General features: G+C 61.2%; 4 protein-coding genes across 11 annotated transcripts in view; 3 read left to right on the forward strand and 1 right to left on the reverse strand.

Annotated features, from left to right (window-relative positions):
* LOC105476856 (BCAS3 microtubule associated cell migration factor) overlaps positions 1-1,848 on the forward strand; it is a 710,244-nt gene extending 708,396 nt beyond the window's left edge. For all 8 annotated transcript variants that reach the window (XM_071082810.1, XM_071082809.1, XM_071082814.1 and 5 more), the window contains one exon: positions 1,003-1,848. In XM_071082810.1, the coding sequence (XP_070938911.1) occupies positions 1,003-1,039 (37 nt within the window). In that variant the 3' untranslated portion in view covers positions 1,040-1,848. The remainder of the gene's footprint in view (positions 1-1,002) is intronic.
* The window catches only part of LOC105476858 (uncharacterized), a 39,157-nt gene extending 30,590 nt beyond the window's left edge, over positions 1-8,567 (reverse strand). The window contains exon 1 of the mRNA XM_071082824.1: positions 8,000-8,567. The gene's annotated coding sequence lies outside the window, so the exon portion shown is untranslated. The remainder of the gene's footprint in view (positions 1-7,999) is intronic.
* A 47-nt stretch (positions 8,568-8,614) lies between these two features.
* LOC105476854 (T-box transcription factor 2) lies at positions 8,615-18,453 on the forward strand. The gene is made up of 7 exons (XM_011733124.3): positions 8,615-9,525; positions 10,666-10,933; positions 12,048-12,194; positions 13,368-13,444; positions 13,552-13,715; positions 14,133-14,767; positions 16,981-18,453. The coding sequence occupies exons 1-7, from the start codon at positions 9,128-9,130 to the stop codon at positions 17,431-17,433; spliced, it is 2,142 nt and encodes a 713-aa protein (XP_011731426.2). The 5' UTR covers positions 8,615-9,127; the 3' UTR covers positions 17,434-18,453.
* A 1,496-nt stretch (positions 18,454-19,949) lies between these two features.
* Positions 19,950-22,097, forward strand: LINC02875 (long intergenic non-protein coding RNA 2875). The gene is given in 2 exon segments (XM_024791262.2): positions 19,950-21,231; positions 21,234-22,097. Coding segments are annotated over 2 exon segments (1,044 nt in total). The 5' UTR covers positions 19,950-20,774; the 3' UTR covers positions 21,821-22,097.
* Positions 22,098-27,540: the final 5,443 nt, after the last annotated feature.

Consider the following 27,540-nt stretch of genomic DNA (forward strand, 5'->3'; position numbering starts at 1 on the left):
AGAGCCCCCGGGGGAGCCTGAAAGGGAATCGGAACTGGCCACCTTCAGAAAGCCAAGAAGTCATTGGTTCTTCCTTACACTCAGCAAGCAGGGAATTCCATTCCCAATCCACCTACCCCAGGACCTGACTTGGGTCCAGAGATGGTAGGACAGTTGAGGGGCCCATAGCTGAATGAGATGGGCCAAGCTGCCATATCTGAGATGGCGTGCAGGGCCAATATGGATGTGCAGGGCCAAGGAGGCAGAGGAGGAGGAGGGCAGGACTCCCTGCCTGCCCTTCAGGTTGATGCTGAGGGGCATCCAGGAGACTTGGGGCCCAAGAGGAAAGGAGAAAGGAGGCACCTCAGGCAAACAGGGGCCCTCTCTTCACTGGAGAAGGCCCCGCTTCAACCAGGCATCCTCTCCCAGGGAAACAGGACACTTGCCAGGAGGTGCCAAAGATGAGCCAAGACCTGGCCATCAGGCGGACTGTGTGGGTGAGCATGAGTGAACGAGTGAGTGGCAAAGCCAGGCAGAAGCTCCAGGCACAGGCAGGGTAGGAGAGAGGTGGGGACAGATCAGGCAGGGGCGCTGCAGGCCCTCTGGTATCCTGGCTTCTCCCCACTTGCCTCCCCTGTAGAGCCAGGACAGGAGGCACTGTGGAGTTGGGGGCATGCTGGCTGAGCATGAGTGTGTGCAGGTGCGGGTACAGACCCCGTGAAGAGCTGTGTCGTCCACACACATTGTCAGGGTGGCCGTGCTTTGGGCCTAAAGGGCTTCCCGCAATAGGGAGACCGTGCTCTCACACCGGAGTCTGCCAGCCAGGGGGCTTTCCCTCCCCTGGCTGAGCCTTCCTGTGACCTGAGCTGCCCCCTGCCCATCCAGGGAGCAGTGGGGATCCGCCTGTGGAAGGACACAAGTGAACCCAGAATGGTGCCTCAAGGCAGGCAGCCTGGCCCAGATGGTGCCCCCACTCCCCAGGCCCAACTCTAACCAGGCCTGGCCCTCTCCTGTGTCTTGCAGAACTTCAGCGAGAGGGAAGCATCGAGACTCTGAGTAACAGCTCAGGCTCCACCAGTGGCAGCATACCAAGAAACTTTGATGGCTACCGATCTCCGCTGCCCACCAATGAGAGCCAGCCCCTCAGCCTCTTCCCGACTGGCTTCCCGTAGGTACCAGCAATCTGCTTCTGACTGGCCAGCCCCCTCCCCTGCCGGAGGAGGGGAGAAGCCCCGCTCTGGTCCTACCCTCCAGTTTCTGCTCCTCCTTCATCAACCACCTTCCCCAAGCTTAGTGACAGCAGCCACCCGTCCTACCTGGATGGAGAAGAGACCCTTCTCCAAGCACCTCGGCGCACCTGCCCTCTGCCACACCTGTCGGTGGAGGCTGTGGCCAGGAGAGACTGCAGAAGCTCGGTCCCTGTGTATGTTTGCATATGACATCCTGCATTGGATCCGCTTTTGTATTTTTTAACCATACCCACGGTGGGGCGGGGAGGGGGGCCTGGAACAGTGACCAGATCTGGGGGCCTGAGTGGGGACAGAGTTGATGGTCCACCCGGCCATCTTGACCCTGAGTGGATAGTCACAGCCTCAGCTCACATCTGTCTGTGACACGCTGCCCCCAGCTTCCCCTGGTCAGCCCCACTCCAGCACAGGGTGAACGGAGGCCCAGAGTACTAGGGAAGGAGGAAGGGAGGAGACGCCTCTTCTTCCTCCTTTCTTTCCCCATCTGTTCATGGGAAGAGTTTGTCTTTCTTATCTTTAAGCCCCTTTACCCTGGTCCTGTACTGATCAGTGAAGGAAACCGTGGTTACTGAGGCCCTGTCAAAAAGTGCACGTCTTGTCCAATAAATCACGCTGCAATTGGTGTCTATCCCTGAGTTGCTGGGGTCAGGGTCCTCTCCAAACGCGGAGCAGAGTCCTTTGGCCTGAGTGCCCAGGATCCCAACACCCCCTTGGGGTGCAGCTTGGGGGCAGAAGGAGTCAGTGGAGGGTTGGAATGGGAAGAACTTTTGTCCTGGAATTTGGATGGGGCCTGATTTAAGCCCATTCTCCAAGCATCTTGATTTAAGTCCATTCTCTAAGCATCATGCCTATTACCAGAGGTAGTAAGTTCTTGGGGTGCCACAGGGTTGGACCCTCCTCCCTGGGGATCAGGGCTTGCCATGTGCTGGTGGGTTGTTGTCGGGGGTAGAGTCTGGCAAAGCCTTACCTGGGGGGTACCTTGTAATTGCTTCTCTTTTTAAACTCAGAAGATGGAAGGGTGGTCAGGTGAACGTGGGTATCTCATGAAACCTGGCTGGAACCTTCAGATGACAAGTTCCTGATTTTGTCCCCCTGCCCCACCACCACCACTTCTGGACCTAAAGTCAGTGGCAACAAGGAAACAAGAACAGGGAGAACAAATGGTGCATTGAGCAGGAAGGAGACGAATGCTAGTCCTTTGTCCCCTTCCCTGGCCCACACTTCCCAGAGACCCCAGGGAGGCCTTGGAGAATGGAAGGAAACCCACAGAGCCAGGTGTGGTTTGGGTGAAGTTTAATGGAACAGCCATAGAAAAGTTGAGTTCACAAACAGGCCTTCCCATGCAACTGTCCAGCCAGAGCTGGGGCAGCTCCTGGGGACTCTGCCCGCCTCACACACACCCATCCCATCCATGGTGCCTGAGAGGCCTTCGTCTTCAGTACCCTTCACCAGATCAGTTGGGCATGTTGAGGGCAGAGGTGGAGGGTTGTTGAATCATACTAGGCTCCGTAAGCTAAAAAGATGATCCTGCACGGGGTGGCATAAACCAGTCCCTCCTGCCTGGGCACCTGCAGGGAAGAAGTCACATGCCAGACTGAGGCATGCCGGGAACACTAGCCTGGCCCCAACAGTAGGGGGTGCTGGAGGAGCTGCAGCTTTTCCCCATCTTGCTGAATTATTGATGGGCCTGGCACTGCCCCTACCCCCAGCTACAGCCATGTTTCAGTCATGGGGACGAGGAGGAGCGTGCTACCAGGCTACCTGTGCATGCTGCCCATGGCCTGTCTTCCTAGGGATGGCTTCAGCTGCCCTAGGAAGCATGAGCCCCTCTGAAACCACCCCAGGACACATGAATGTGGCAGAGACCTTGCTGCCAGGGGCTCTCTCAGCCATTCAGGGAACTGGCTGGCAGCTTACAGAGTCAGGAGTCCTCCCTGGCCTGGCCCTTCCCCTCCAGCGGGGCAAAACAGCTGTGGCCTCCCCCAGGCAGGGAAAGTGGTGGGTGTAGGGCTGGACTTGCCGGCTGAGCTTGCAGGACAATCTGGTTATTCATCTGCTTGAAGCCAGGGCAACTCTTTGAGTATGTGGGGGAAGGGTGAGGATAAGAGAGAACAGATAAGCTGGCCCCACAGCGGCTGCCACTGGAGCTCAGGTTATCAGAAAGGCCCTGGGCCTGGCCTCCGGCTAATTGGGGAGGTTATGAAGCCTGCCATAGCCTGTAATCAGCTGGAAGTGAGAGCTGGGCCCCAGGGTGGGGGACCTCACTGGCCACTGGCCCCAGAGCAGCCGCTTCCTATCCTCTACAGATAACATCCAGGGCAATCTGGGACTCTCCCCCAGCCCCAGCAGACCTCATGGTAGCATCACCTGGGAGGGCATCAGAACATGAATCAAACTGTGGCTGGATCAGGGGACCTTTAGGAATCCATGTGACCTCCCGATCCTCTCAGCACTACCTGGTCAACAGGCAGCTTTACTACGGACTTCCAATTTGATGAAGGAAAAATATCTTCATGATCTGGAAAGAGGCTGGTGGGAGCCAGCGTGGCAACTGAAGGAGCGAGAGTACTGTCTGGGATGAGAAAAGGCCCGGAGGCCTGAGGCCAATTCAAGCACACAAGCTCCAACACCAGGGCCAGCCCCTCTGTAAACGAGCAGAGGCCAGGCCAGGCAGCCACCAGTCTGGAAGTGGATATGGTTTCTCAGTGATAATTTTTTATTTTCACAATTCAAGGACTCATGAAACTAGAAAGTACCTGAGAGTTCTGTTCGATCCTCATTTTTTGCAGATGACAAGCAAGCCTGAGCCCCAGAGAAGGGCAGGGCCTTGCCCAAGGTCACAAAGTCACACGCCTAGTGAGCGGATCCCTGTCTGCACCTGGCTGCTTAACACCCTGGCCAGTTCCCTTAGAGGGACCCAAATCCGAGCTGACCTCCTTGTCCTGTGACCCTGTCCCATCCAGGACGCTGACCCTGCTGACCCCCATGCGGACTCCATCAGGCTTCCTGCCCGGGCTGACTGAATTTGCAGCTGCTCCCTTGCCCCTGTGTAGTTGGAAGGCAGTCCCCTCACTGCAGACCTAGAACTGGAGGCTCTAGAGGCAAAGGGACAGTGCATCCTGTATGTCTCGAATTCAGAGCAAGAGCCCGGGGGAGGGTGGCAGCCCTGGCATCTCAGGATCACCTTGCTGTAGGAGCAGGGGTAGGCAGCTCAGCAGCACCAGCTTCTTAGGAGTGGGTTTGGACTTGCTCTCTTTAAGGTCCCAGGGTCCCATCCCAGCTCTGCCACCGGCAGGTACGTGGCCTTGGGTACATGACTGCACCTCTGGGGTTCAGGGTCCTCATGTGTAAAGGAGGGAGTAGAGGGGAGAGAGCAACATGCCCTTCCCGGGGGCGCGACAGAGCGGAAGCAGGCAGAGAGGAAGCTGCGGATCCACAAGGCAAACCCATGGTTCCAGGAGAAGTTGACAGCCAGGCCAGGTGCCCCTTAGCAGGGATGGGGAGGGCGGAGGCGGCACAACGGGAGTCCGGATTGTAGCACGCCTTAACCACGCTGCTCCAGGAAATCCCGACCCGCTCCCAGCGAAAGCGTCTCCGAACGCGAACCCAGAGCCTGTGAGCGCGCCGGCAAGCCCCGCCCCTCTGTCGCAGGTGGGCCTGTCCTAGGGGGTCCTTCCTGCGCTCTACCCCGATTCTCAAGCCATTCAGTCGATCGCCCCGTTCACGCTCCCGTGATCCCAGACACCCATAACCATGATCTCGCCTCCATGCACATCCAACGCACGAAGGTTCACAGACGTGCACCTCACTTCTGCGGACCAGGTGTCCCAAGCGTACAGCCGCCACCCGCGGAACCGCGGCCCGGGGCCAGTGAGTCGTCTGCAGCTCCCCGGGTTACGGGATTCCCCAGAACTCTGGGAAAGTTACCCAAAGTCCATCGGGGATGCGGCCTTGTTTTTCGGCCGCGTGATCTCGCCCTCAGGTGCAGAACGACGCCCTTCCCGGGCCCACAGCTGCCAGGCTGGGCCTTGCCATCGCATGCGCCGGGGAAGACCAGGGACCGGGCCACACAGGCCGTGGCTGCAGAGGCGCTTCCGGGGCCACCCCGCGACCATGAGGGAGTCGAGCCGCCGGCTCTCCCCGCGTCCCCCTCCCCATCCTAGCCAGTTGGCCCGACCCTGCACGGGATAATTGGGACGGGAGGGAGGCGACGGGCGGGCTGCGGCTCCAGAGAGACTGCGCGCCTGTCAGCGGCAATTTGTTTAAGTGGACGGGACGGGACGGGCCGCTGCGGGCTGGGGTCACTGAGGCCGCGGCCCCCACCCCAGCCAGACCTGGGACCGCGGGGGAGCCCGGCCCGGCCGCTAAACGGGGCTGGCTGGCGCCAGGGCTCCGGGAGGTGCGGTCCGGCGGGGAAGCCGTGATGGGAAGCGACTCTGTCCAGGGAGTGTCCTTCACCCCCACACTCCCCACGTCCAGGCAGGGACCGACGCGCCCGGCGGCACCCTCCCAGCGGGCCCATAGCACGGGGCCACACACGTCCCCTGAGCTTAGCCTGGGCACATTCGTCTGCCACCTAGGGCTCCCAGTCTGCAGCCCGCGCCCCGACACTCGGACGCACGTCCGTAGCCGGCTCTGCCACGCGGCCGCACAGCCCGAGCTTCCTGCTGCCCACTGCCCCCGGGCTCACTCAACTCCAGCCCTGCACACAGAGAAGGAAGCGGCGGGGACCCCCTGCCACCTCGGAGGCTCAACCCGGGGAAGGCCCCAGCAATCCCCCTTAACCCTGCGAGAGGTGACGGGGCCGGAGGACGTAAGGGCAACCACGCCAGGCTCCCGACCGCGGCCCCACCCGGCCCAGGCAGTCCCCGCCCCCGCCCCCTTTCGCTGTTGCGGGAAGCGCTGGGCACACTGACCGCGCGCCACCGGCCAGAGCCCACCCGACGCCCCGGCCAGAGACCGCCTGCGAGAGGGAGGGGCGGCCGAGCGCGCGTCCCCCGCCCGTCTGCGGGACCCGGCCGATGCGAAGTGACAGGGGCCGGAGCTTTGTTGTGGAGCCTCGGCCGCCTGGCGCCAGCCGCCCCCGCCCGCGCCCTCCCCCTCCCCCTCCAGCCCCGGGCGGCCCGCGAGGCGCCCCCCGGGGCCTCTTAAAGAAACACGCACACTCGGCCCCGGGGACTCCGCCAGGGACGCGGGTTCCTGGGAAGGGGGAGGGGGCCAGCCTAGGCGGGGGAGGGGCCCAGCGGGAGCCGCACGGCGCCGCTCCAGGGTCGCCCAGGCCTCCCCAGCGCCAGTTTTCGATGAGCTGGAGAGTTTGGCTGGGGGTCGCTACAGACTCTTCAGAGCGGCTGCAGCAGGACCTCGGAGTGATTGCGGGATCCTGGGGCGGGGCGAGCGGTGGGATCCTGGCCCCGGAAAGCCAGAGGGAAGGTCGGTGCCACTGTAGGTGGGGTCGCCGTCCCCAGATGCAGCGCTGCACTGTCGCCGCCAGGTTTCTCGGTCAAATAACCCAGGCCTGAGTGTTTCAAACTCTTCAGGCCTCGGACCCCTGGACCAGCTATGGATGGACTAATGAAATGTACTAATGTCTAAAGCGCACACATTTAGATGTACACATACTCTTACAAGGACAAAAGTATGTGTCTACACACACACACACACACACACACACACACACGACTTTGCAAATGTATTCACGGATTCCTAGGCCGGTACCTGGGTTCCCGGCTAAGGAAATCTGCCCTGGTTATTATCTGGTCACTTCACCAGCTGCGCAAACGTGTCCACAACGGGTCCCTCCCCGAGGGGCCACATCTCGCCTAAGGTGGAGCCGGCAGGTATTTGCCTATGGAAAACTGCAATGGTTCCTGCCCCGACTGCGTAGACTGCGCAGCACGGAATCAAAGATTCGTTCTGGCCAGAGAGGAGGTACTAAGAGAGGAGCGACCCAGCCAAGAACGAGGTCGTGGAGAAAACCCTGTGGGGGCGGCGCTCACGTGCGGTGATGAGGAGTCGTGAGGCCCCTGGGGTCGACACCGAAAAGTATGGAAAACGGTTGCAGAGGCCAAACTGCTTCCGTCAGTCCCGACTCTGCACTGCCAGGAGAGATCCGACCTTTAAACGCCGCTCCCAACGTTCAACAACGAGGTGCCCTGCGACCGGTGTGCGCAGCGGGCGGGCGCCTGCATGGGGCAATGTTGGATGTGGGATGTACGCGCCCACCACGCGGTTGTACGGGTGGGAATGTCACCCGTGGCTAGTGCATGCTCTGTCTTTTCCTTCGGAACACGACCTTCAGGAATCAGCCTGAGTGTTCGCGCCCGAGCCCGATTGGAAGCAGGTGCGTGGTCGCTTCACTCTCCCAGTGCACACCTTGAGTTACAGCTCTCGCTGCTTACAGAGGGCACCACACGGGCCCCGAAACACACACATACACATACCATCACTTCATGGGGGGGAAATACTGGGGCTGCCGGAAACAGAAGACGAAGACTGATCACGGAAGAGGGGGCTTCAATCACAGGTGCTCGCCGATACCCCAACTCCCGCACGCGTTACTCAGCACTCCTTAATTTAGGAGACGTGCACTTCCGAGAGATAAGAACAAACTCTAAAAAAGTGGTTGACAGAACAAAGAGAAGATACCGGTATTTTGGATGAAGGAGACTTTCGTCTCCGGTACCGGATAGGGCGAAAATTCGTTGGGTCGCGGGTGGAGAATCCGGGGTTCGCCCGCGCAGTGCCGCCCTGTGCTCAGGGAAAGGTGCGCTCACCTTCCTAGCCCCAGGACCGGCTCCTCCCGGCCGCTGGAAAGCTCAGGGCGGGGCCTGGGTCTGCGGAGAACTCCAGGTTCCTTCCGAGTCTTCCGGTGAAGGCGGGCGTGGGTAGGGGGTCCCCGCGTTTCCCCAGCGCAAGGCCGCGTCCAGCTCCCGCCCGCGTCGGCCCCAGCAGGGCTCGGCCATGGCTCCACTCACCAGCTCCCGCCACCTGGGATCCGCTCCTGGACCTCGGCAGCCCGAGCCTCCCGACTCGCCCGCCCACCGGCCTCGCTTTCCAGCGCCTGCAGTCTCTTTCTAGAGTGCAGGGACCCCCAGGCGGCGCCGCGACCGGGAGCTGGGTGGGAAGCCAGGCTGGGGCTCGGGCCAGAGCGGCCGGGCCTCCAGGCGCGGGAGAAGGAGGGCGCCCCCTCTCCTCACAGGGCCGTGTCAATGCTTTGCACTTGGGGCCGGCGTGCGGCTGCGGGTCCTTCCCCAAGGCCCCGGGACCCGGGCGCCCCTCGCCTCAGGCCCTTTCGGCGGGTCAGGTCGGCCCACCGCGCTCTCCAGCCCCGCGCAGGCAGCCACGGGCGCGGGCGGGCGGTGGGGGCCGGGGCAGGAGGAGGGGTCTCGGGGCCCGGCGGCCCGTCATTGGTTAATATTTTATTCTGTTGACATGTTTTCTTACTGCTGAGGCTTCCGACACCTTCTCCCAGGCCCCCCCTCCCGGCCGGAGCTTGGCCTGAGCTGTCAAAACCCCGCCCCCGGAGACCCACAATTGGTCCAAAAAGCGTAAAATCAGCAATCAAGGGGGGCCTGGCTCGTTAGCGCAGGGGATCCGAGCTGGGCAGGACATGTGAGATAGTCACAGTTTTCCAGAGATCACGACAAGATCTAACCAGTCGCGCGTGGTTCCCGGCGCCGGAGCGGGCCAGCCCAGCCCAGCCCGGCCCCGCGCAGAGCCCCCGCCGCCCCCGCGCACAGAGCCCAGTGCCCCTTGCGGTGCGCCGGACTGGGAGCCCGGAGGAGCAGCTGCGGCGCCCGCCACCCGGGTCGTCCGTCCTCCGCGCGCGCCGCCGCCCGGGCCGGGGGTCCGAGCCGCGCGCCCCCGGCCCCGGCCCCCGGGCGCCTGGGCCGGATGTCCCGATGAGAGAGCCGGCGCTGGCGGCCAGCGCCATGGCTTACCACCCGTTCCACGCGCCACGGCCCGCCGACTTCCCCATGTCCGCCTTTCTGGCGGCGGCGCAGCCCTCCTTCTTCCCGGCACTCGCGCTGCCGCCCGGCGCGCTGGCCAAACCGCTGCCCGACCCGGGCCTGGCGGGGGCTGCGGCCGCGGCGGCGGCGGCGGCGGCGGCAGCGGCCGAGGCGGGGCTGCACGTCTCGGCACTGGGCCCGCACCCGCCCGCCGCGCATCTGCGCTCGCTCAAGAGCCTGGAGCCCGAGGACGAGGTGGAGGACGACCCCAAGGTGACGCTGGAGGCCAAAGAGCTGTGGGACCAGTTCCACAAACTAGGCACGGAGATGGTCATCACCAAGTCCGGGAGGTAGGGCTGCCGGGCGGCTGGAGGGCGCGCGGGCGGGCGGGCGGGCTGCGGCACCGGACCTCACGGATCAGAGCAGAGCCGGGGACTCCTGGCTCCCGGCTCCAGGCTCTGGCCCTGGCGCCACGCTTCGCTCCCACGGACAACCAAGTTGACTTTTCTCGTTTGGCACCGGAGCGATTTGTTTTAAACGAAAACACTGAAATCCTCCGAATGAAATAAAACGAAAACACACTGCTAAAGAATAGCCGCAACAGTTCTGAGTCCCAGCGCGGAGGAGGCCCCGCGGCTTGGCCCTGGCGGTCTCCTCCGCCCCGCGCTCTCGCTCTTCTGTGTCCGGGTCAGTCTCCGAGCTCGGGAGAAATTCAACCTCTCCCAGACTCTGCTCCGATCCCGAAGCCCCTAGTGGGACCTGCGCCCCGCTAGCCCCAGACCGGTCGCTCGGTTCCCGGCAGTGAGTCCCGGGTCAGCCGAGCCCTCCGCCTCACCCGGCTGGGAGCCCTTTCCCCACCGCGGAGATCCGAGCCCCGGACGCATACGCCGCCGCAGGCCTTAAAGCCCGAAGAAAGCAACAGCCCTAGCCCCTCCACCCTTCGACTCAGCCATCGAGAATCCAGGCCTCGGGTTCACCCTCTTCCCCCGAACGGCACGGCTAGGATGTCTGATCAGGCTCCGTAACCCAGTTTCCAATAGGATGTCTGATCAGGCTCTGTAACCCAGTTCCCAATACAAACACCCTCCAAGTTTATTTCTGGGAGCTTCCGTCCCAAGTGGGTATTTCCCCTGAACGAATTTCGGGGAGATTCAGGAGAAGCGAGAATATTTCTAGAGGGCCTAGACTTCTCTCCTGGGCATCGGCTTTCATCTCAGATCAGGGAGAAAGAGGGTCCCCAGATCTGAGCACAGGGCCTAAGGGAGGCCGTTTAAGAGAGGGTCTGACAGGCAGAAATGGGATCTCCTGGGAGCAACAGCCACAGGTGGGGTCTTCCGGGCAGTGATGAGAGAGCAGAGCAGCCGACCACAGGGGAAACAGCCAGGCGGCAGCGCTGTGCGCAGCGAGGAGGGATAAATAAAGGAGGAGAGGGAACCTCGGACCTAGAACAACTGGTTCCAATGGGATCTCCTCCCTTACCTCCCTCCCAGGCGGATGTTCCCCCCCTTCAAGGTGCGAGTCAGTGGCCTGGACAAGAAGGCCAAGTACATCCTGCTGATGGACATTGTGGCCGCTGACGATTGCCGCTATAAGTTCCACAACTCGCGCTGGATGGTGGCAGGCAAGGCCGACCCTGAGATGCCCAAACGCATGTACATCCACCCAGACAGCCCAGCCACTGGGGAGCAGTGGATGGCCAAGCCTGTGGCCTTCCACAAGCTGAAGCTGACCAACAACATCTCTGACAAGCACGGCTTCGTGAGTGTAGGGGCAGGGTGGGGACGGGGCGGGAGATTGTTGACCCAGCACTGCAGTTGAGCAGGAGAGCAGGGCGACAGGATCTCCCAGGAGGAAGCGCTGGGCAAACCCCCAGAGTGCCCTGCCCGGCTCACTGCCCTGTGGCCTACATGGGCTGGGCCTGGGCCCCAGGGCTCTCCTCTGCAAGCCTGGGAAATTGTGGGGTCGGTGGCTGGCAGCTCACAATCTCAGTTCGTCAGGCCGTGGAGGGCCCCTCCTAAGGTCAAGAGGGAGGCAAGTGCTGCCCCGACTGGGTCTGCAGTGCTGGGCCAGGGAAGTCACCCTGCTCTTGGCCTGTAGGTGCCCTTCTTGGAAGAACTGCCCATGACCTCAACTTGTCCATCACCCTTCCGCCAAGACCCGCGTCCCTGGCCCTCCCCCAAGACTAGGGGATTTAAAAGTTAAACCACCCTCCCCACCCACCCCCCAGCCTCCCTAAGACCTTTCCCTCCTCCCATAGGCAGATGCCCAACTAGGAGGAGAGGGTTTGGGGGTTCTCTCCATTTATGCCTGAGCAAGGCCCCAGCGAACGAGGGGGGGGGTGTTTCATAGGGCAAAAGGAACTGCCCATTCTTGAGGTAGGGCAGTTGGTGAGCGCCAGAAGGTTGGACTCTCATCTCTGTGGGGTTAGGGGCTTAGCAGTGCCAGAAAGCAAGAGAGTATTAAGAGTGGAATTGTAGGGTTTTGGGGTTTTTTTATTTTTTTATTTTTTTGCGGGGGGGTATTGTTGTTTGGTTGGTTTTGTTTTTTGTTTGTTGTAGTTTTTGTTTTGTTTTTGCTATGTCTCATTTCTGTTTCCCACCGGGAAAATTTTTTTAATGGCAAGAGAAAGAGAAGCTGTGAAAAAGAAAAGTGAGAGGAAAAGTAGAAGAAAAAGAATTAAGGGTGAGAAAAGAGCAGACAGGAGAAAATGGGGAAGGGGAAGAACCGAGAGAGAGAGAGAGAGAGAGAGAGAGAGAGAGAGAGAGAGAGAGAGAGAGAGAAGGAAATGGAGAGGGAGAGGTCAGGTACCCAAAGAATAGAAAAGCTCAGGCGGGGGCCGGCGACTACCGGCTGACCCCCGCCCTCCCCACAGACCATCCTGAACTCCATGCACAAGTACCAGCCGCGCTTCCACATAGTGCGAGCCAACGACATCCTGAAGCTGCCGTACAGCACCTTCCGTACCTACGTGTTCCCGGAGACCGACTTCATCGCCGTCACTGCGTACCAGAATGACAAGGTGCGCGCGGCGGGCGGTGGGCTCAGCCCTTGCACTGACGCCCCTCAACACATGCAGGCCCAACCGTCTGTTCGTCACCCCCGAAGCCCCCTGCACGGGATCCGCGCGCTTGCGGCCCGCCCCTGAGCACGGAGCCTCGCATCCATACGCGCAGCACCCACGGAAGTCCTCAAGGCGCCCTCTCAAGCCCACCGCTCGCACACACAGGCTCCCCTGGGGCGAGCGAACAGCTGGGCCCTAGTTCGGGTGGAGATGTTTACTTAGCAATTAGCTGAGACTCCTGGCCCGCGCTGACATTTTTACATTCTATTCGTTTATTTCTTGGCTCAAGAATGAGAATGTAAACGAAGAGAGGGCGCCCGAAGCAATCTGCCCAAGCTCTACCGATGCTCGGAACCCAGGGCCCAGTTTTCACTCTCTCGGGGGAGCCAGAGGGTGGGACAGGTGACATAGCCCCCCAAAGCACCCCTGGCTACTGCTCTAGCTCAGTCCAGGCCCCAGACCCCTTGGGAGGCGCTTAGAGAATTTCCTTCCAATTTTCTGCTTGCAGCTTCTCTACCCTGTTCTAGTGGGGCAGAGCATCACCCCTCTAGGCCTGTGCCTTTGTGCGCCACTGTCGAGTGAAAGAGAGGGAATGAGTGTCCGTGCCGGTCGTTGTGGCTTTGTGAACCAAGATGTACGCCGGGCTGTGCGTGCTCCATTTGGGGCGTGTTGGATACCTGTGGAGGCGTGTGAATTCGTTTGGTTCTGTGGGCGCTTGTTCTGTCTGTGCATACTTGCGTGTGCGCGGGCCCGTGAGTGTGATTTGGCTTGGTGTGTACCTGCAGCCTTGCGTGTGAGCTGCAGTCTCTGTGCACGCCTGCTTGGGTGCGGAGTCGTTTAACTTGCGCAAGCCCGAGGGCGGGTGTGCATGCTTGGGCCGGTTCCGACACCGCGGCACAGCTTTAGGCCTATGTGGGCCTGTCTAGGGATAATTCCTCGAATGAAGTTTTTGGAGGACAGACCCCGTCGCTTTCCGCGAGGCCCTCCCACCGGTCTCAGCTCGTGGGTGGGTGCCAAGTGGACGCTCCCCGGGTCTTCCCTCTGCGGCCAGCAGTCGCTGACCTCGGGGTGCCCCCGACCAGGCTGGAAGAGCCACGGCCTGACTTAGCGCCGCCCCCTCGGTCCCCGCAGATCACGCAGCTGAAGATCGACAACAACCCGTTTGCCAAGGGCTTCCGGGACACCGGGAACGGCCGGCGGGAGAAAAGGTGAGGGGCGAGGACAGCAGCCCTGTGGCGGGTGCCTGCGGGAGCAGCGAGCAGGAGGGATGGAGGGATGGGCTCCTCGCTGACCAGCTCCCTCCGCTCATCCCCAGGAAGCAGCTGACGCTGCCGTCTCTGCGCTTGTACGAGGAGCACTGCAAACCCGAGCGCGATGGCGCGGAGTCGGATGCCTCGTCATGCGACCCTCCCCCAGCGCGGGAACCACCCACCTCTCCGGGCGCAGCGCCCAGTCCCCTGCGCCTGCACCGGGCCCGAGGTGAGGGTCGGACCGGAGGAGGGGGGGTGGTCCTCAGGTCGCTGGGCTGACCTTTTGCTGAGCCACCCGCTAATCTGAAAGGCCAGGAAGGAAGCGTCAGCGAGTGTCTGGGATGGGGTTTCCGTCCCGGGACTCCCCTACGAGGGCAGTTGCCGGTAGCCAGAAGATCCGGCCGGACTCCGAGCCTGCCCCCTTGGGCGCCGTGTAATTCTATGGCTATAGGGTTTCCTCTCCAGGGCTTGGTTCCTTCCACTGTAAATCTGGGGTCTTGCATTAGGTGACCTGCAGCCGCCCCTTGCCCGACTGCAGCAGCTCCTCTGACTCGGCCTCCCCGAGAGCAGCCGTTTCCGAATGTCCCTGATCCTGCTCGTCGGCCTCAGCCCGGGCCCCTGTAACCCGCGCGCCCTCTCCCCGCAGCTGAGGAGAAGTCGTGCGCCGCGGACAGCGACCCGGAGCCTGAGCGGTTGAGCGACGAGCGTGCGGGGGCGCCGCTAGGCCGCAGCCCGGCTCCAGACAGTGCCAGCCCCACTCGCTTGACCGAATCCGAGCGCGCCCGGGAGCGGCGCAGTCCCGAGAGGGGCAAGGAACCGGCCGAGAGCGGCGGGGACGGTCCGTTCGGCCTACGGAGCCTGGAGAAGGAGCGTGCTGAAGCTCGGAGGAAGGACGAGGGGCGAAAGGAGGCGGCTGAGGGGAAGGAGCCGGGCCTGGCGCCGCTGGTGGTGCAGACAGACAGTGCGTCCCCCCTGGGCGCGGGACACCTACCCGGCCTGGCCTTTTCCAGCCACTTGCACGGGCAGCAGTTCTTTGGGCCACTGGGAGCCGGCCAGCCGCTCTTCCTGCACCCTGGACAGTTCACCATGGGCCCTGGCGCCTTCTCCGCCATGGGCATGGGTCACCTGCTGGCCTCGGTGGCAGGCGGCGGCAACGGCGGAGGCGGCGGGCCTGGGACCGCCGCAGGGCTGGACGCAGGCGGGCTGGGTCCCGCGGCCAGCGCAGCAAGCACCGCCGCGCCCTTCCCGTTCCACCTCTCCCAGCACATGCTGGCATCTCAGGTAAGGCCTGTGACCCCACGGAAGCGCCAGCGAGGGAGAAGGCCCAGGGAGCTGGAGGCGGAGGCCAGCGGAGGGCCCGAGGGGTGCCAGGGTCCCTGGGAGCCTCTGGCAGGCAAGAACTTCATCCAGGGGAGGCCCCGGGACGCCCTTTAGGACACCTGGGTTCTGAGAGACGAGGACTGTGTTGTAGGTCCAGGGGCTGGCCAGGGCGCCGCTTCTGACTCCCGTGTGACCTTTGGCAAGTCCCTGACCCTCTCTGGGTCTGCTTCTTTCCCTATAGTCCCATCGAGGAGTGCGGTGCCCATCTAGACTCTTCTGACCCTCACAGACCAGGGCCGCCCCTGGCTTTTGTGAAGTCTTCTCTCCTGGCCTCAGGACATTTTTCTTGGGAACAAAGACCCTTGGCTCCCTGTCCATCCTGAAAGGCTAGGGTGGCCAGACAAAGGGAGGAGGAACATTTGCATTATTTTCTGAACAGTTGACCGCCAGCCCTCCCAGAGGTCTCTGGCCCCTCCTGGACCTTCAATGAAGTCCTCTGTCCTGGCGGAGGACAAGGCTGGTCTTTCCCCTACCTTGAGTTCCCAGCACCCCCAGCCACATGTCAGGGGTGAGGACTCAGCTCCCCAGGCCCCATTGAAATTCCCAGCTCCCACGGGAGTGTTGATGAAAGTGTGGCTGGGGGCACAGTAAGGAGATTCGATGGGACAGTGGCCTCTTTGGTTGCTTGGGTGGAATATTCCCTGTGGAAAGATTTGGAATCTCTTCATTCATTTTCTTCCCTCTGAGGTTTCTGGCAAATTGAACCCCTGAGATCTTATCTCAAGGGAAGGAAAATAGCAATTCAGGTCTGAGAAAGCTCCTTTGGTTCAGAAGCAAATATTTTAAAAGTTGGGTGGGGGGTGGGGCAGGCGATTCTGAAATGAGTTTTACACACAGCTCAGTGTTAGGGTGTGTGGGGTGTTTGAGGTATCACCATCACTCATCTAGGGCTCTGGGCTGGAGGGGGAGCCTCTGGAGAAAGGAGTTCAGGGGCCAGAGGTTTAATCTGCACCCCTGGTTATTTGTGTATGTGAATGCCTCCTCCCCAGACAAACTGGTAATGGCCACCAGCATCACAGAGGTCGTGAGGAAGTCAGGGCTTCTAGACACAGCCTGGCCAACAGGTGCATGACCCGGGTGAGAATACCAGCACCTGGGAGGCATCTGTGTTTAGGGCTGCTGGTGGTTACATTCCCAGGCCAGTGCAGCCCATTCTAGACATCAGGTAGAGCCAAATCCCAAGACATCTGAAGCCTCCCTTTCTCCCAACCTGAGATGCCATGTTTGAAATGCCCAGTAGGACCTGACCCTTTCAGGAGGGTGTTTTCTCAGGCCTGATGAAGCTGCCCCTTTTCTTCTCCCTACTTGAGCCAGGCCTGAGGCTCCCTGGGAGCCCAGCGCGGTCATCAGCCCCCTGCCCTCCTCCCCATACCCACTGGCTCTGGGGAGTAAGCCATTATCTCAAAGGTCAGGCCGTTCACCAGCCAGACCTCATGAACTCAGGAAGGTGCTTGTCCAGGAGTTCCTGGCTCCTGTGCCCTTCACAGGCAAAGACTGCATTCCTTCCTCAGCTGCCAGTGAGGTGCTGCCAGGCGTTCCATGTAGAACTTTCAGGCCAGTTTATGAACTGGTTGGCACCTGTGCCCTCCTCCTGGCCCAGGCAGGAGAACCCTGAGCAGGTGAGCAGGCAGAAGGGGACTTTGCAATGTGCCTTCCCCAGGGTGTGTGCCCTCAGCCCTTCAGAGCCTGCAGATAGGACGGGGGTGAGGATACTGTTCTCAGTGAGCAGAACCTCCAAGACACCCAAAGCTGCCTGTTTGCCACCTGGCCCTATGCCTGCCCCGTTTTCTCCCTCAAGGCCTTCACCCATGCTAGTGCAGTCACCTGGAATGTCCTTTCCATTACCCCTGCTGTAACACCCGGCACAGAACTTGACGGCAGGCCTTTGCATGGTAGCCTGAAGCGATCTCGCCCTTCTAAGTGGGTTTGGCCACAGGCACACTGGCTCATGCTCACCTGTGCTGCCTGTGGTTATAATTATGTGCGTTGTTGTTTTACATCCCCAAAACAGCAGGGCAAGGTGTCCAGGGGATAGCACCACCCCAGCACCCAGCCCACCTTCAGACACACGTCAGGCAAGATGTCTAACCCTTGTCTTGTTCTGTTTCTTCCAGGGAATCCCAATGCCCACTTTCGGAGGCCTCTTTCCCTACCCTTACACCTACATGGCAGCAGCAGCCGCAGCCGCCTCTGCTTTGCCCGCCACTAGTGCTGCAGCTGCCGCCGCCGCAGCTGCCGGCTCCCTATCTCGGAGCCCCTTCCTGGGCAGTGCCCGGCCCCGACTGCGTTTCAGCCCCTATCAGATCCCGGTCACCATCCCGCCTAGCACTAGCCTCCTCACCACCGGGCTGGCCTCCGAGGGCTCCAAGGCTGCTGGCGGAAACAGCCGGGAGCCCAGCCCCCTGCCCGAGCTGGCTCTCCGAAAAGTAGGGGCCCCGTCCCGCGGTGCCCTGTCGCCCAGTGGCTCGGCCAAGGAGGCGGCCAATGAACTGCAGAGCATCCAGAGACTGGTGAGTGGGCTGGAGAGCCAGCGAGCCCTCTCCCCAGGCCGGGAGTCGCCCAAGTGAGGGGCTGCCCAGCTGCTCCCCTGCCACGCAGGCCACCCGGGCTGCCTGCCCCTGCTGCTTGGGATGTGTACAGCACAGAATGGGTATTTATTTAAATAAAGGAGAAAAGTGGGCTGCAGCAGCCGGAATAGAGCCTCGTCTGGCAAGTCGGGGCCTGGGACACTTCCCTGGGCCTCAACAAGGAATCAGGCTGCCGGAAACACAGTCACTTGGGAGCTGCTGGGCTAGGTCCAGATCGCTCCAGCGTCAAGGTGGCATCCGAGGGTGACTCTGGTCTTCCAGTGCGGTGGGAGAGGCCTCATCCAGGGCCCAGCGGTCCCGGCAGAAGCCAGAAGGTGCAGGGGCCAGGGGTGGGAGCATCGGAGGGAGTCCCAGAGCCCTGGGCCTTGGGCCTGGACCGCGTGAGAAAACTGGGTTGAGGGATGCTGGAGCCAGTTACACGACTGAAGTCAGTGTAGACCTGAGCTGGGAGGGAACCTGTTAGTCCCCCCACTTCTTCCCCAAGAGACAGGCACCTCATCCCAGCCCTGGGTCAGCGGAGGGAGTAGCACTTCTGCCTTGAGTCCCCAGGGGGAAAAAAAAAGATATTTATGAAATAAATGGTAATTTGTGTAAATAAGCTTTAAGGTTCCCAGAATACGCAAATTGGTATTAATTTATTCAAAGGTGTACATTGCTGTGTACATATATTTAGAGATTAACTCATACATTTAAAGTTTTTTTCATTTTACATGAGCATCTATATTGTACAGGGCTTGGGGGGCCTCGGCTGCGGGAGAAGGCCCTGAGCCCCAGAGGAGCCACCACCCCGCCGGCCCCTCGGCCCCACCGCCCGGGTTTGACTCGCCCTGCCCGCGGGCTCCACCTCAGGTTTTCACTTTTCGCTCGGGAGCGAGAACGAAACGACAAAAACGCGAGAAAACAATAAAACGCTACAAAGCGAAGTGAACGGCGCTGTGCGCTCTGTGGGCCGCGCGGGGCTGGGGCGCTGTTCGCGCGAAAGGAGGGACGAAAGGCGGGGACAAAAGGCTGCGCGCCCCTCGCTCGGCGACAGCTGCACCCCGGGGGCGGCAGAGCGGCAGGGCGTCTAGGGCGCTGGCTGAGCCGCGAGGCAGGGCGGCGCCGGCGCGGGACGCCCGCTGCGTCCCAGACCCGGGCCGGGCTCCCCCTGCCGGCCGCTCCCGCCGCTCCGCGCCACTGGCCTGGGCACCCACCCGGGCGGGGAGGTGAGCAGCCGAGCGGCCTGGACTCCTGGCTTCTGACTCCCTCTCCGGGAAACCACACTGGAAACGCATCTCCTTTCAATGCTTCTGGGTGGGTGGGCTGGGAGGATGGGTGCTCCTTGTCCGCCCTCTCCCTTCCGAGGAGGGATTTGGCTGTGTCCCACCCGTACCGCCCCGCCAAATATCGCTTAGCCTAGAATTCTTTCCCCTCTCTCTGCCTCCTGAACCTCAAAGACAAACATTTCCTCCGCGTCAGGGCTGTTGGCTAGAGTGGCAAACTCTGGACTGAAGTTCTTACTTTAACTCATCTATCTAAATCCCTCTTGGGAAAGTGGGGAGTGGGGTCAGTGGGCTATTTCCATTCCTGCCTCACTTTCCCCTGTATAATAACGGGCTTGGCTGGGGTCTCTCCGTGGTCCCGCTGTGTCAGTCTCCATTAGGCTGGTCCTTCCCCGAGACCCACTCCTACGAGGACATCTGCCTCCCGCCCCGCGCCGGTGAGCTCCCCAGAGCCGCATCCTCCTCGCCCAGCTAGCAGGTGTCTCCAGACCGACTCCTAGCAGTGGGGGTGGGGAAGGGGTGGGAACTGGGCGGGCACCCCTTCAGCCCTGGATCTGGTCGGTCACCGAGCACCCCACCTCCTTCCCAGTTCTCTTTAAGCCTTGGGGACCCCGAATGCCCTGCCCCAACAGGCTGCCCACCTTGGGCACTGCACAGGGTGGGGTTTGGGGAGGGTGCTGGCTTCCAAAACACCAAGGACGTTGAGATGGCGGGAGGGCGATGATGAAGATGGAATGAACAATTGGGCCCCCAGACGCCTAGATGCCTTCGTGGGCCGATACATTTGCAAGGAACCAGAGAGAGAACCAGGCCCGCCTCTTCAGGAGGGGGCTGCCCCCAGGCCACGCCGAATGCGGCTGGAGCGGGGAGAGGACTCAGCCAGTGCACGAGTGGGAGGTTGCAGTAGAACGTGTCCAAACCCCAGAGGGTGGGTTCTGGCTGAGACCTCAGACCTGCGGGAACCCAATGGGGACAGAGAAGCCCGTTTTCCAGCCTAAATAGAAGCTCGTGGGCAGCGCGTTTGCTGGAGGTCGCTTTGGGCTGAAACACCTCATACTCCTAGAGCAGGGGCGCGTTTGCTTCCCGCGGCTTCTCACTTTCAGCAGGACACTAGGAGGGAGACAAGAGTCGGCTGCGGGCCCGCGGCGGCCTGCGTACAGGGCTGCGGACACCAGGGGGCAGCACCGACCTAGGGTCGCAGGAGGGGCGCGGGCGCAGGCACCGGCGCGGGGGAGGCTGGTGGCTGCGAAGGCCAGGCGGGGCTGCCTCGTTGCGGCCGTTTTTGGGCCGCGTCGTTGCTGCAGCAACCCGAGTGGGGTGGGACTCCAGGGCCTCGAGATCCCCCACTCCACTCCAGCCGCCACCTCCCGCCTCACAGGTCCCCTCCGAGTCGCCCACCCGGCGCTCCGCGGGGCCCCAGCTGGTGGCCAGAGTTCGACTGCGGGAACCCGCGGCCGGCGGCTGGGCCTTGTCCTAGACAAAGGCTAGGCCACTCCCATGCCCAATTAAGCCACCCTCCTCCCCGGCCTCCCAGCCCTCATTGTCCCCAGGGTCGCCAATTAGCCCAGGCGCCCCGCGTACCCGCGGCTCCGGTGCCACAAGGCCTCCTTAACCCTTCAGGGCCTGGCTCGGGGTCCTTGGACAGCAGAGCCACCGGCACGCGCGTGGCAGGAGGGCCTGTGCTGGGGCAATGGCGATACCTACTGGCGGCCTAGCCTGTCGCCGCGGGCCCCCACGTGTAGGGCGTGTGAGATCTAAGAGGGAATTGTGCTTGTCGGTGTGGGGTGGCGCGTTCGATTCCCGGAGGAACTCGAAGACGGAGGGTGTGAGTGCGGGGCTCCGAGAGACCCCCTAGCGGCGAAGCCGCACGGATTCCAAGGCCCCGCGGACCTCATTTCCTCTCGGGCTAATCGGAATCCGAGCCCTCAAGCCCTTCCTCCCCAACTCCCCCGCCGCTGCTGTGGAGAACCCGAGCCACCGGTGTGGCCTGGCCCTGCCCTTCCGAAGGGCGCAGCTCCCGGGCCCGCCTCCCCAGCTGACCGCGAACTCCCGCGCGGGATGCTCCTGGGGCGGGAGGGGCGCGCTCAGCCTCGCTCTCCCCGGGACTCCCAAGCTCAAGCGCCCCAGCTCGAGGCCCCGACCCCCTATTTCCCGATTATGGGACGGCCTCTTGAGGGACAGCCTCCACGAGCCCTGGATTTACACCCCAAGCCTGCCTTCCTCCGCTCTGGGAAGGACCCAAAATCCAGTCCCGCTTCCTCCCCCTCCGTCGCTGTCCTTTGCTCCCAGGTGCGGAGCACCGGCGGTCAGGCGGGAGCCCGCAAGAGGCCGAGCGCTCCATGCTCGCAGGACTGGGCGGCAGCGGAGGGAGCCCCCGCGCTCTTGGGAGGGAGCCCGAGCTCCGGGTCCCCTGGGCACCCTCCCCGGAGCGCCTTCGGGGTGGAGGCTGGTCGCGGGGCGCTGAATGTGTCCGAGCACGCTCGGGGCGGTTTTGCCCTTGGACTTTCTTTTTGGCTCCCGGAGGCGCATATCTGTTCCTCCTATTGAATGGGGCCGGGGACCCCGAACCCACTCCGGAAGCACGGATTTCCAGAGCTGACGGCCGCGCCTCGTTTCCCGGCGAGTCCTCTTGGCAGCTCTAGCAGCTCCCCGCCGGGAGCACGAGTGGGAGCGAACCCAGAGCCCGACCAGGCCTCGGGCCTCGGCAACTCCCCACAGGTCCACGAGATGGCGCTGCAGGCCAGGGCCCTGGCCGCGGCCTCACAGCCCGCCTCGGGCGAGAGCGGGAGGTAGACTGGGGACCCGGGCAAGCGGGGCACGGAGGAGCCGCCACCGACGCACGCAGAGCCGGGTCCGGAGCCCGGCACAGGCCGCCGAGGGACCGAGGGACTCCGGGGCTGCGGACACGCGGAGCGGAGGGCTTGAGGCTCGGGGTGGGGCCTTCTCCCCTGCTGCCGGGACCGCCGGGCATCGCTAGCTCGGCGACCTTCCAGGCTGCTGCAGATCCCGGCGTGTCCTCTTCTGCGCGCCGGCGGGGCTGGGCCCTCGCGTTCTCTCTGCCGGGAAGGAGCTGCCGGCCTCCGGCCTCCCAGGCTCCTCCGTAGGGGGCTGTGGCTGAGATCCGCAGGGGGCGGGCCGCACGGCGCTGGGAGCGCGGGGCCCACTCCACGGTGAGGACTTGGGGGCGGGATAGGGGAAGGATCAGCGGGGATCCGGCGCTCCTCTCGCGGAGAGGGACCCCTCGGCTCCAACCCGCCCTCCTCACCACCCTTACGCGTTTCTTCAGGGTGGGGTCTTCAGGGTTGAGGGCAGGATGTGCCCTGTGGAGCTGCTCACCTAAGTTCCTGCCTCCGTAGGGGAGGCTTTGGGCTGCGTTATTCCAGCGGGAGGTGGTGGGGACTGGGGAGGTGGTGGGGACTGGGGAGGTGGTGGGGACTGGGGAGGGCCCAGGGGTCAGCCTGAGAATCTCGCCCTTGGATTAAAAGCCACTAAGGCTCTGGGTCAGGTCTGAATAGGGGGCAGGGGATGTAAGACCCGTTGGCTGGGGAATGCCAGAGTTGGAGGGGGTGGAGCTTAGAAGCCAGCTGACCCTTTATGTCCCCAGATGAGCTCTGGCACCCTCAGAGATGAACCCTACACAGGTTTCCTAAGGGCACACGGCTAGAAAGCAGCCCGGTTAACACCAGTCGAGGGTCATTTCCGCTGCGATACAGTCACCGGCTGGGTGATGGGACCCAGGCCAGATGTCGTACCCGCACTGGGCTCTCAGCTCTTTTCTCTTTCAAAGTACAGTGTAGCACTGGGCTCTCAGCTCTTTTCTCTTTCAAAGTACAGTGTAGCAGAGAATAGGACCAAATCTTTGGTGATTTAATAATTATCTACATGCTCATCTATGGCTGAAGCAGCTGCTTGGTAGGAAAACTGGATAGGTACAAGGTCGAACTCTGCCTCTAGAGCTGTGAGTGCCCTCCAAAAATGTAACTTTATTCTCTGGGCTGCAGAAGCCTCATCTGCAAAATAAGTAGTTTGGACTAAAATCAAGTTGATCTGCAAATGGCCAGTTGACCTGGGTCCAGTTCCAGTGACCCCTGTCCCACCCCCAGCCTCAACTGCTTTAGACAAGAGCCATGTTCCCATTTAATGCTTAAGGAACCTGAGCCAGAGGGATAGGCAGAGTCACAGACCTTGAGGACCTTCGCCAAGATTCTTGGGGTGGGGGACTGGGTTGGTGGCCTGGATGAATTCTCAATTAGGAAATTGCATTCTAGGTTCCAGTTGCCTCCATTCCCTGTGGGGTGTGGTTGTCACTCACAGCTTGGCCTTCTACCTCAAGCAAGCTGCTTTTGGAGAGATGCAGACTAGTGGGTTGTGGGCGGGGGTTGGGGGGTGACTTTATTGCCCAGCACCACAATTTGTTGACTGTGTGTAACTTCTTCCCAAAGAGAGACCCCAAAGAGAGAAAGGGATACCAGTGAAGGCCATTCAGGCACCCATGTTTAAGCGGGTCCCCCAGGCTAATTTCTTTCTTGTGAGGAAGCCTTCATGACAGCCAACGCACTTTCACATGTGGCCTCTCCCCAGCCCTCACTGGCGGGGTGGAGACTATGAGTCCCCATTTCACAGACACGACATTGGGGTTCAGAGAAATGAAGTGAGGTGTCCGAGGCCATCCAGTAAATAAAGGACAAAGCTCTTTCGCAATCCCTTGGGCCTGGCCCTTGGAAACTGATGAAGTGATGATGGGTGAGAGTCAGGCTTGCAGCAGGAAAAGGGCAAACAGGGCAGGGGAGGAGTGCCCGGATGTCCTGGCCAGGAGGTGTGTCCGTGGGAGAAGCAGCCTGGCTCAGAGCCCAGGTCCAGCAGGCCGGGGGAAGGGTGGCCTCATGGCTCCAGTCAGCCCAGCTGGGCCTGCAGGGACCCCTGGTCGGGGCAGGGGCTTTTCGGGGTAAAACACTAACAGGGGCATTGAGAGGATTACCCGGGGGAGGGGGGTGCATCCTGTGCTTAGCTTAGGGCGTGGCTCATGTTCCCTCTCAATTTTATTTATTTCTCTCCCAAAGAGAACAAGCAGGATGTCCTCTGGCCCCATGGTGCCCGCTCCTCAGCCCAACAGGAGCAGCTGTGGAATAGCCACTGTGTGCTTAACATACACGCAGACATTTGATTTAATTCTCAGCACTGGGCGGTTGGTATCATTATCTCCATTTTACAGAGGAGAAAATGGCCCAAGGTCATAGAGCATCTAAGAAGCAGGTCACAGGCCCACACCAGACTGTGGCCGACCCCAGGCCTCTGTCCCTTCCTGGAACCTGGTGTTCCTGCTCCACCACCCCTGGGCCGCAGAGTGCCCCCTGGCATTTGGCTCAGCCCTGTGGCGGACTGTCCTGGGAATGGTTTTCATTTAGCCCTGGACTGGCTAGCCAGTTCATCCTGCTCCCACTTTGGGTCTTATTTATTTCCTTCTCGGGGGTCTGTCCACACACTTCCATGCTTTGCCTGCCAATAACTGTCCCCGTTGCCCACAACAGTTTGGGTTTGAGTACTGGCGTCCTGAATTCTGGAAGACCCCTCAGTTCTGAGCAAGTCACCCAGTAGGTCACCTTGCCATCCCCACAGACGTACCCCTACTAGGCTGGGAGACCCAGCAATGAGTGAAACAGACACCAGCACCCCCATTGAGGGAGCCAATGATCTGGCAGAAGATAGAGACATCCAAGGAATATATCCCCTCCCAAGAGAAGACAGAGCGGTGTATAGGGGTAGGGTGGGAAAAGGCTCAGCCCCAGCAAACTGGAGGCAGAGAGGAGCGGCAGAGCCTTAGAGAGGTTGGGGAGCTGGCAACTGGCCTGGTTTCTCCAAGGAAACTACCGCACCAAGCATCTTCACATGGGCATGTCTCTGTGTGTTCGTGTGTGTGTGTCTGTGTGGTAGGTGCATGTGTATGTGTGTAACACATGGCAGGCGTGCAGAAAGCCCTTGCTGGATGAGTGAATGAAGAGCACCTGGTCCCTCCAGGATGGCCCCCACCCCCAGGTCCTGGGCCAGAGGCCCCTCCTCCAAGTACACTTCAGTCCCCTGCAGAGAGCTCTGGAGGGCTTCAGGTCTCCCCAACTGGGCCTCCTGTGTCTCCTGGGGAACTAAGGCCCAGAGAGTGTGTGTGTGTCTTGCCTGAGGACTTGCCTCTGCAGGAGAAGGTTCCAGGCCATCCACAGACACCCCCAAGCCCTCAAACCCTGCTCTCCAGCTGTGCCAGGGATTCTCTGCTCCCTAAGTTCTGGAAACTTCTGGCCTCTGGAGCAACAACCTTGTCCCCCATGGCCAGGGCAGACCTCTCCATCTGAGTCCCTTGGGGAAGCTCCTAGCATGTTTGCCCCCCAGTCTTTCCTGTGGAGCAGAAGGCCTTCCTGAAATGCAGCTGAGATGAAGTCACTGCCCTGGTTAAAGCCTCCCAAAGCTTTCCCTTGCTCTTGGGGTCAAGCCCAGCCTCCTCAGCCTGGCAGTGGGGCCTGTGTGAGTCCTGCCTACTCGCCCTCTTCCCCAGGACTCCACCCTCACTACCCACCTCTAGGCTAATCTTGCTGGCCTTGCCTCGGCCTCCTGCGCATGTGCACATGCTTTTCCCTGGGCTTGGAGTGCTCTTCCTGCCTTCCGCTGAAACACTCAGCACACTGGCTCCTTCTTCAGGGAGCTGCTCCTCTGCCTTCTCCCTCCTGAGTTGGATGCCCATGCACACCCTGTTTCCTGTCGGTAGTCAACCAATGTGTGGACTTGGGCAAGCTACTTTACCCCTCCTCCATCACTGCTGCAGAGTGGGGATACCAGCACCTGCTCACAGTGGTTCACAGTGGGGCCGGCCAGGAGCCTGGACCAGTGAGTGATGGTTCCCGTTCCTTTGGGGAACCCTAAGGGCGGTTGACGATGGGGTCTGGGGGCACTCTGCGAGTGGGGAAATTCCCCTCAACCCAGTGCGGCGGCCAGGGTTGGGCCTGCCAGAGAGAAGCCCCCTTCCCGCCCTGGAGGCCAGGCGCGGGCCAAGGAGACCCCCCTGCCTGAATGTGCCCTAAACCCGGGGGTTTAGACTAGAGGGGTGCTCGACAGGCCTGCATGTTGGGTGTCTGCAGACGAACGGCGACGAAATCCTGAGGCCAATGAGCCTCCGTGCGCACGCGCGCTGGTGACACCTCCTCCCTCTCCCAGGGAAGCGCAGCCCGGGGAGGGGCGCTTCTTGCCGCAGGATGGTTGCTGGTGACCCGGCTGGATTAATGTCATCATCTGTGGACTGCCTGCGCTGTGCGAGCAGTGGCTCCCTCCTACCACTAGGTGGGGATCTGGAGTCGTTCAAACCAGGAGTCCGGGGCTTGCTTGGGTTCAGGCCTGCAGCCCCTCGCCCTCTTGCCGCCAGCCAGGGTTTCCCAGCCTGCCTGACTGCCGCCTCCCGGGCGCTGGGCCCGCGCCCTGTGCCTCCACTCTCATTTCTAGCTAGGTCCTGCTGCCAGGGAATAACATTGAGGGAAATGAATGAGAACACGGACTGTGCAGCCAGAGAGGCCTGGTTTCAAATCCCAGCTGCACCTTTAGTTCTGGGGATTTGGCTCGTTGGGCCTCCACTTTCCTCATCTCTAAAATAGACTCGTCTACTTATTCTGCAAAGGGCAGGAGGAAATATGGCTGCCCTGATCGCCACCCAGAGTGGGAGGAATGGACAGCGTTCTGTGTCCTCTAAGCCCTCACATAGGACAGCTAACCCAGACAGCGCCTGTGTTCCAAGACTTCCTCATGCTCCTGTCTCACTGATAGAAACTTACCTGTCCCAGGGCTCCTCCTTGGGGACCTTGCTGGGAGAGAGGGGCCCATCTGACTTAATGCCCTGCCTTTCCAGGTGCTGTGCTTGCAGCTTCCATCTGAGCCAGGGTGGGGGACCAGATTCTGGCCTGGGTCCCAGGGGCACCATTGCAGAGGCACAGATGTCCCCCCCGCCCCACCTCCCATGCCCTTCACACAAGGGCCCTGCCTCTTCTTCATCCATCAGGCTCTGGGCCAGGACTGAGGGATAATTTCCCTTCTCTCCCATTCACAGGCAGGAAAACTGAGGTTCAGAGAATCCAGGACAGGTTCTATCAGTGGGGGAAAAAGGAAGGGTTGGCCCAGGGAAAGGGAACATGGAGGTTAGTGTTGTTTCTTCTAAGTCACCAGTCTTGGTCTTGGTCACCTTGGTTCAGGTGTCCCCTTCTCCTATGTGTCACTGATCTTTCCCCTGACATAGGAGGGATTTGTATGACAGTCCCCATCTGCTCAGACACCAGAACCTGCCAAGCCCACAGGGAGCTGCCCTCGCCGACTCTCACCCCTTTGGGAGCCAGAGGTCTCTTCCCCAGGGTGGAAAGACAGAGGTTTAGAAGGGGTTAACGCTTCTTGCTTTCACATCACTGCAACAAGTATGTGTTGAGCAATGGCCACAGTGTCATGTGCGGCGCATCCTCCCTCTTTCTCTCACATGCTCTGGACTCCTTGCCATTTTTTCTTTTTAAAAATGGAGGCCGGGAGCGGTGGCTCATGCCTGTAATCCCAGCACTTTGGGAGGACAAGGCAGGTGGATCACCTGAGATCAGAAATTCGAGACCAGCCTGACCAACATGATGAAACCCCGTCTCTACTAAAAATACAAAAATTAGCTGGCATGGTGGTATGTGCCTGTAATCCCAGCTACGCAGGAGGCTGAGGAAGGAGAATCACTTTAACCTGGGAGGTGGAGGCTGCAGTGAGCCGAGATTGCACTATTGAACTCCAGCCTGTGCAACAAGAGTGAAACTCCGTCTCAAAAAAA

This window comes from Macaca nemestrina, chromosome 17, assembly GCF_043159975.1.
Source record: "Macaca nemestrina isolate mMacNem1 chromosome 17, mMacNem.hap1, whole genome shotgun sequence".
In the NCBI taxonomy this organism is placed as follows: Eukaryota; Metazoa; Chordata; class Mammalia; order Primates; family Cercopithecidae; genus Macaca; species Macaca nemestrina.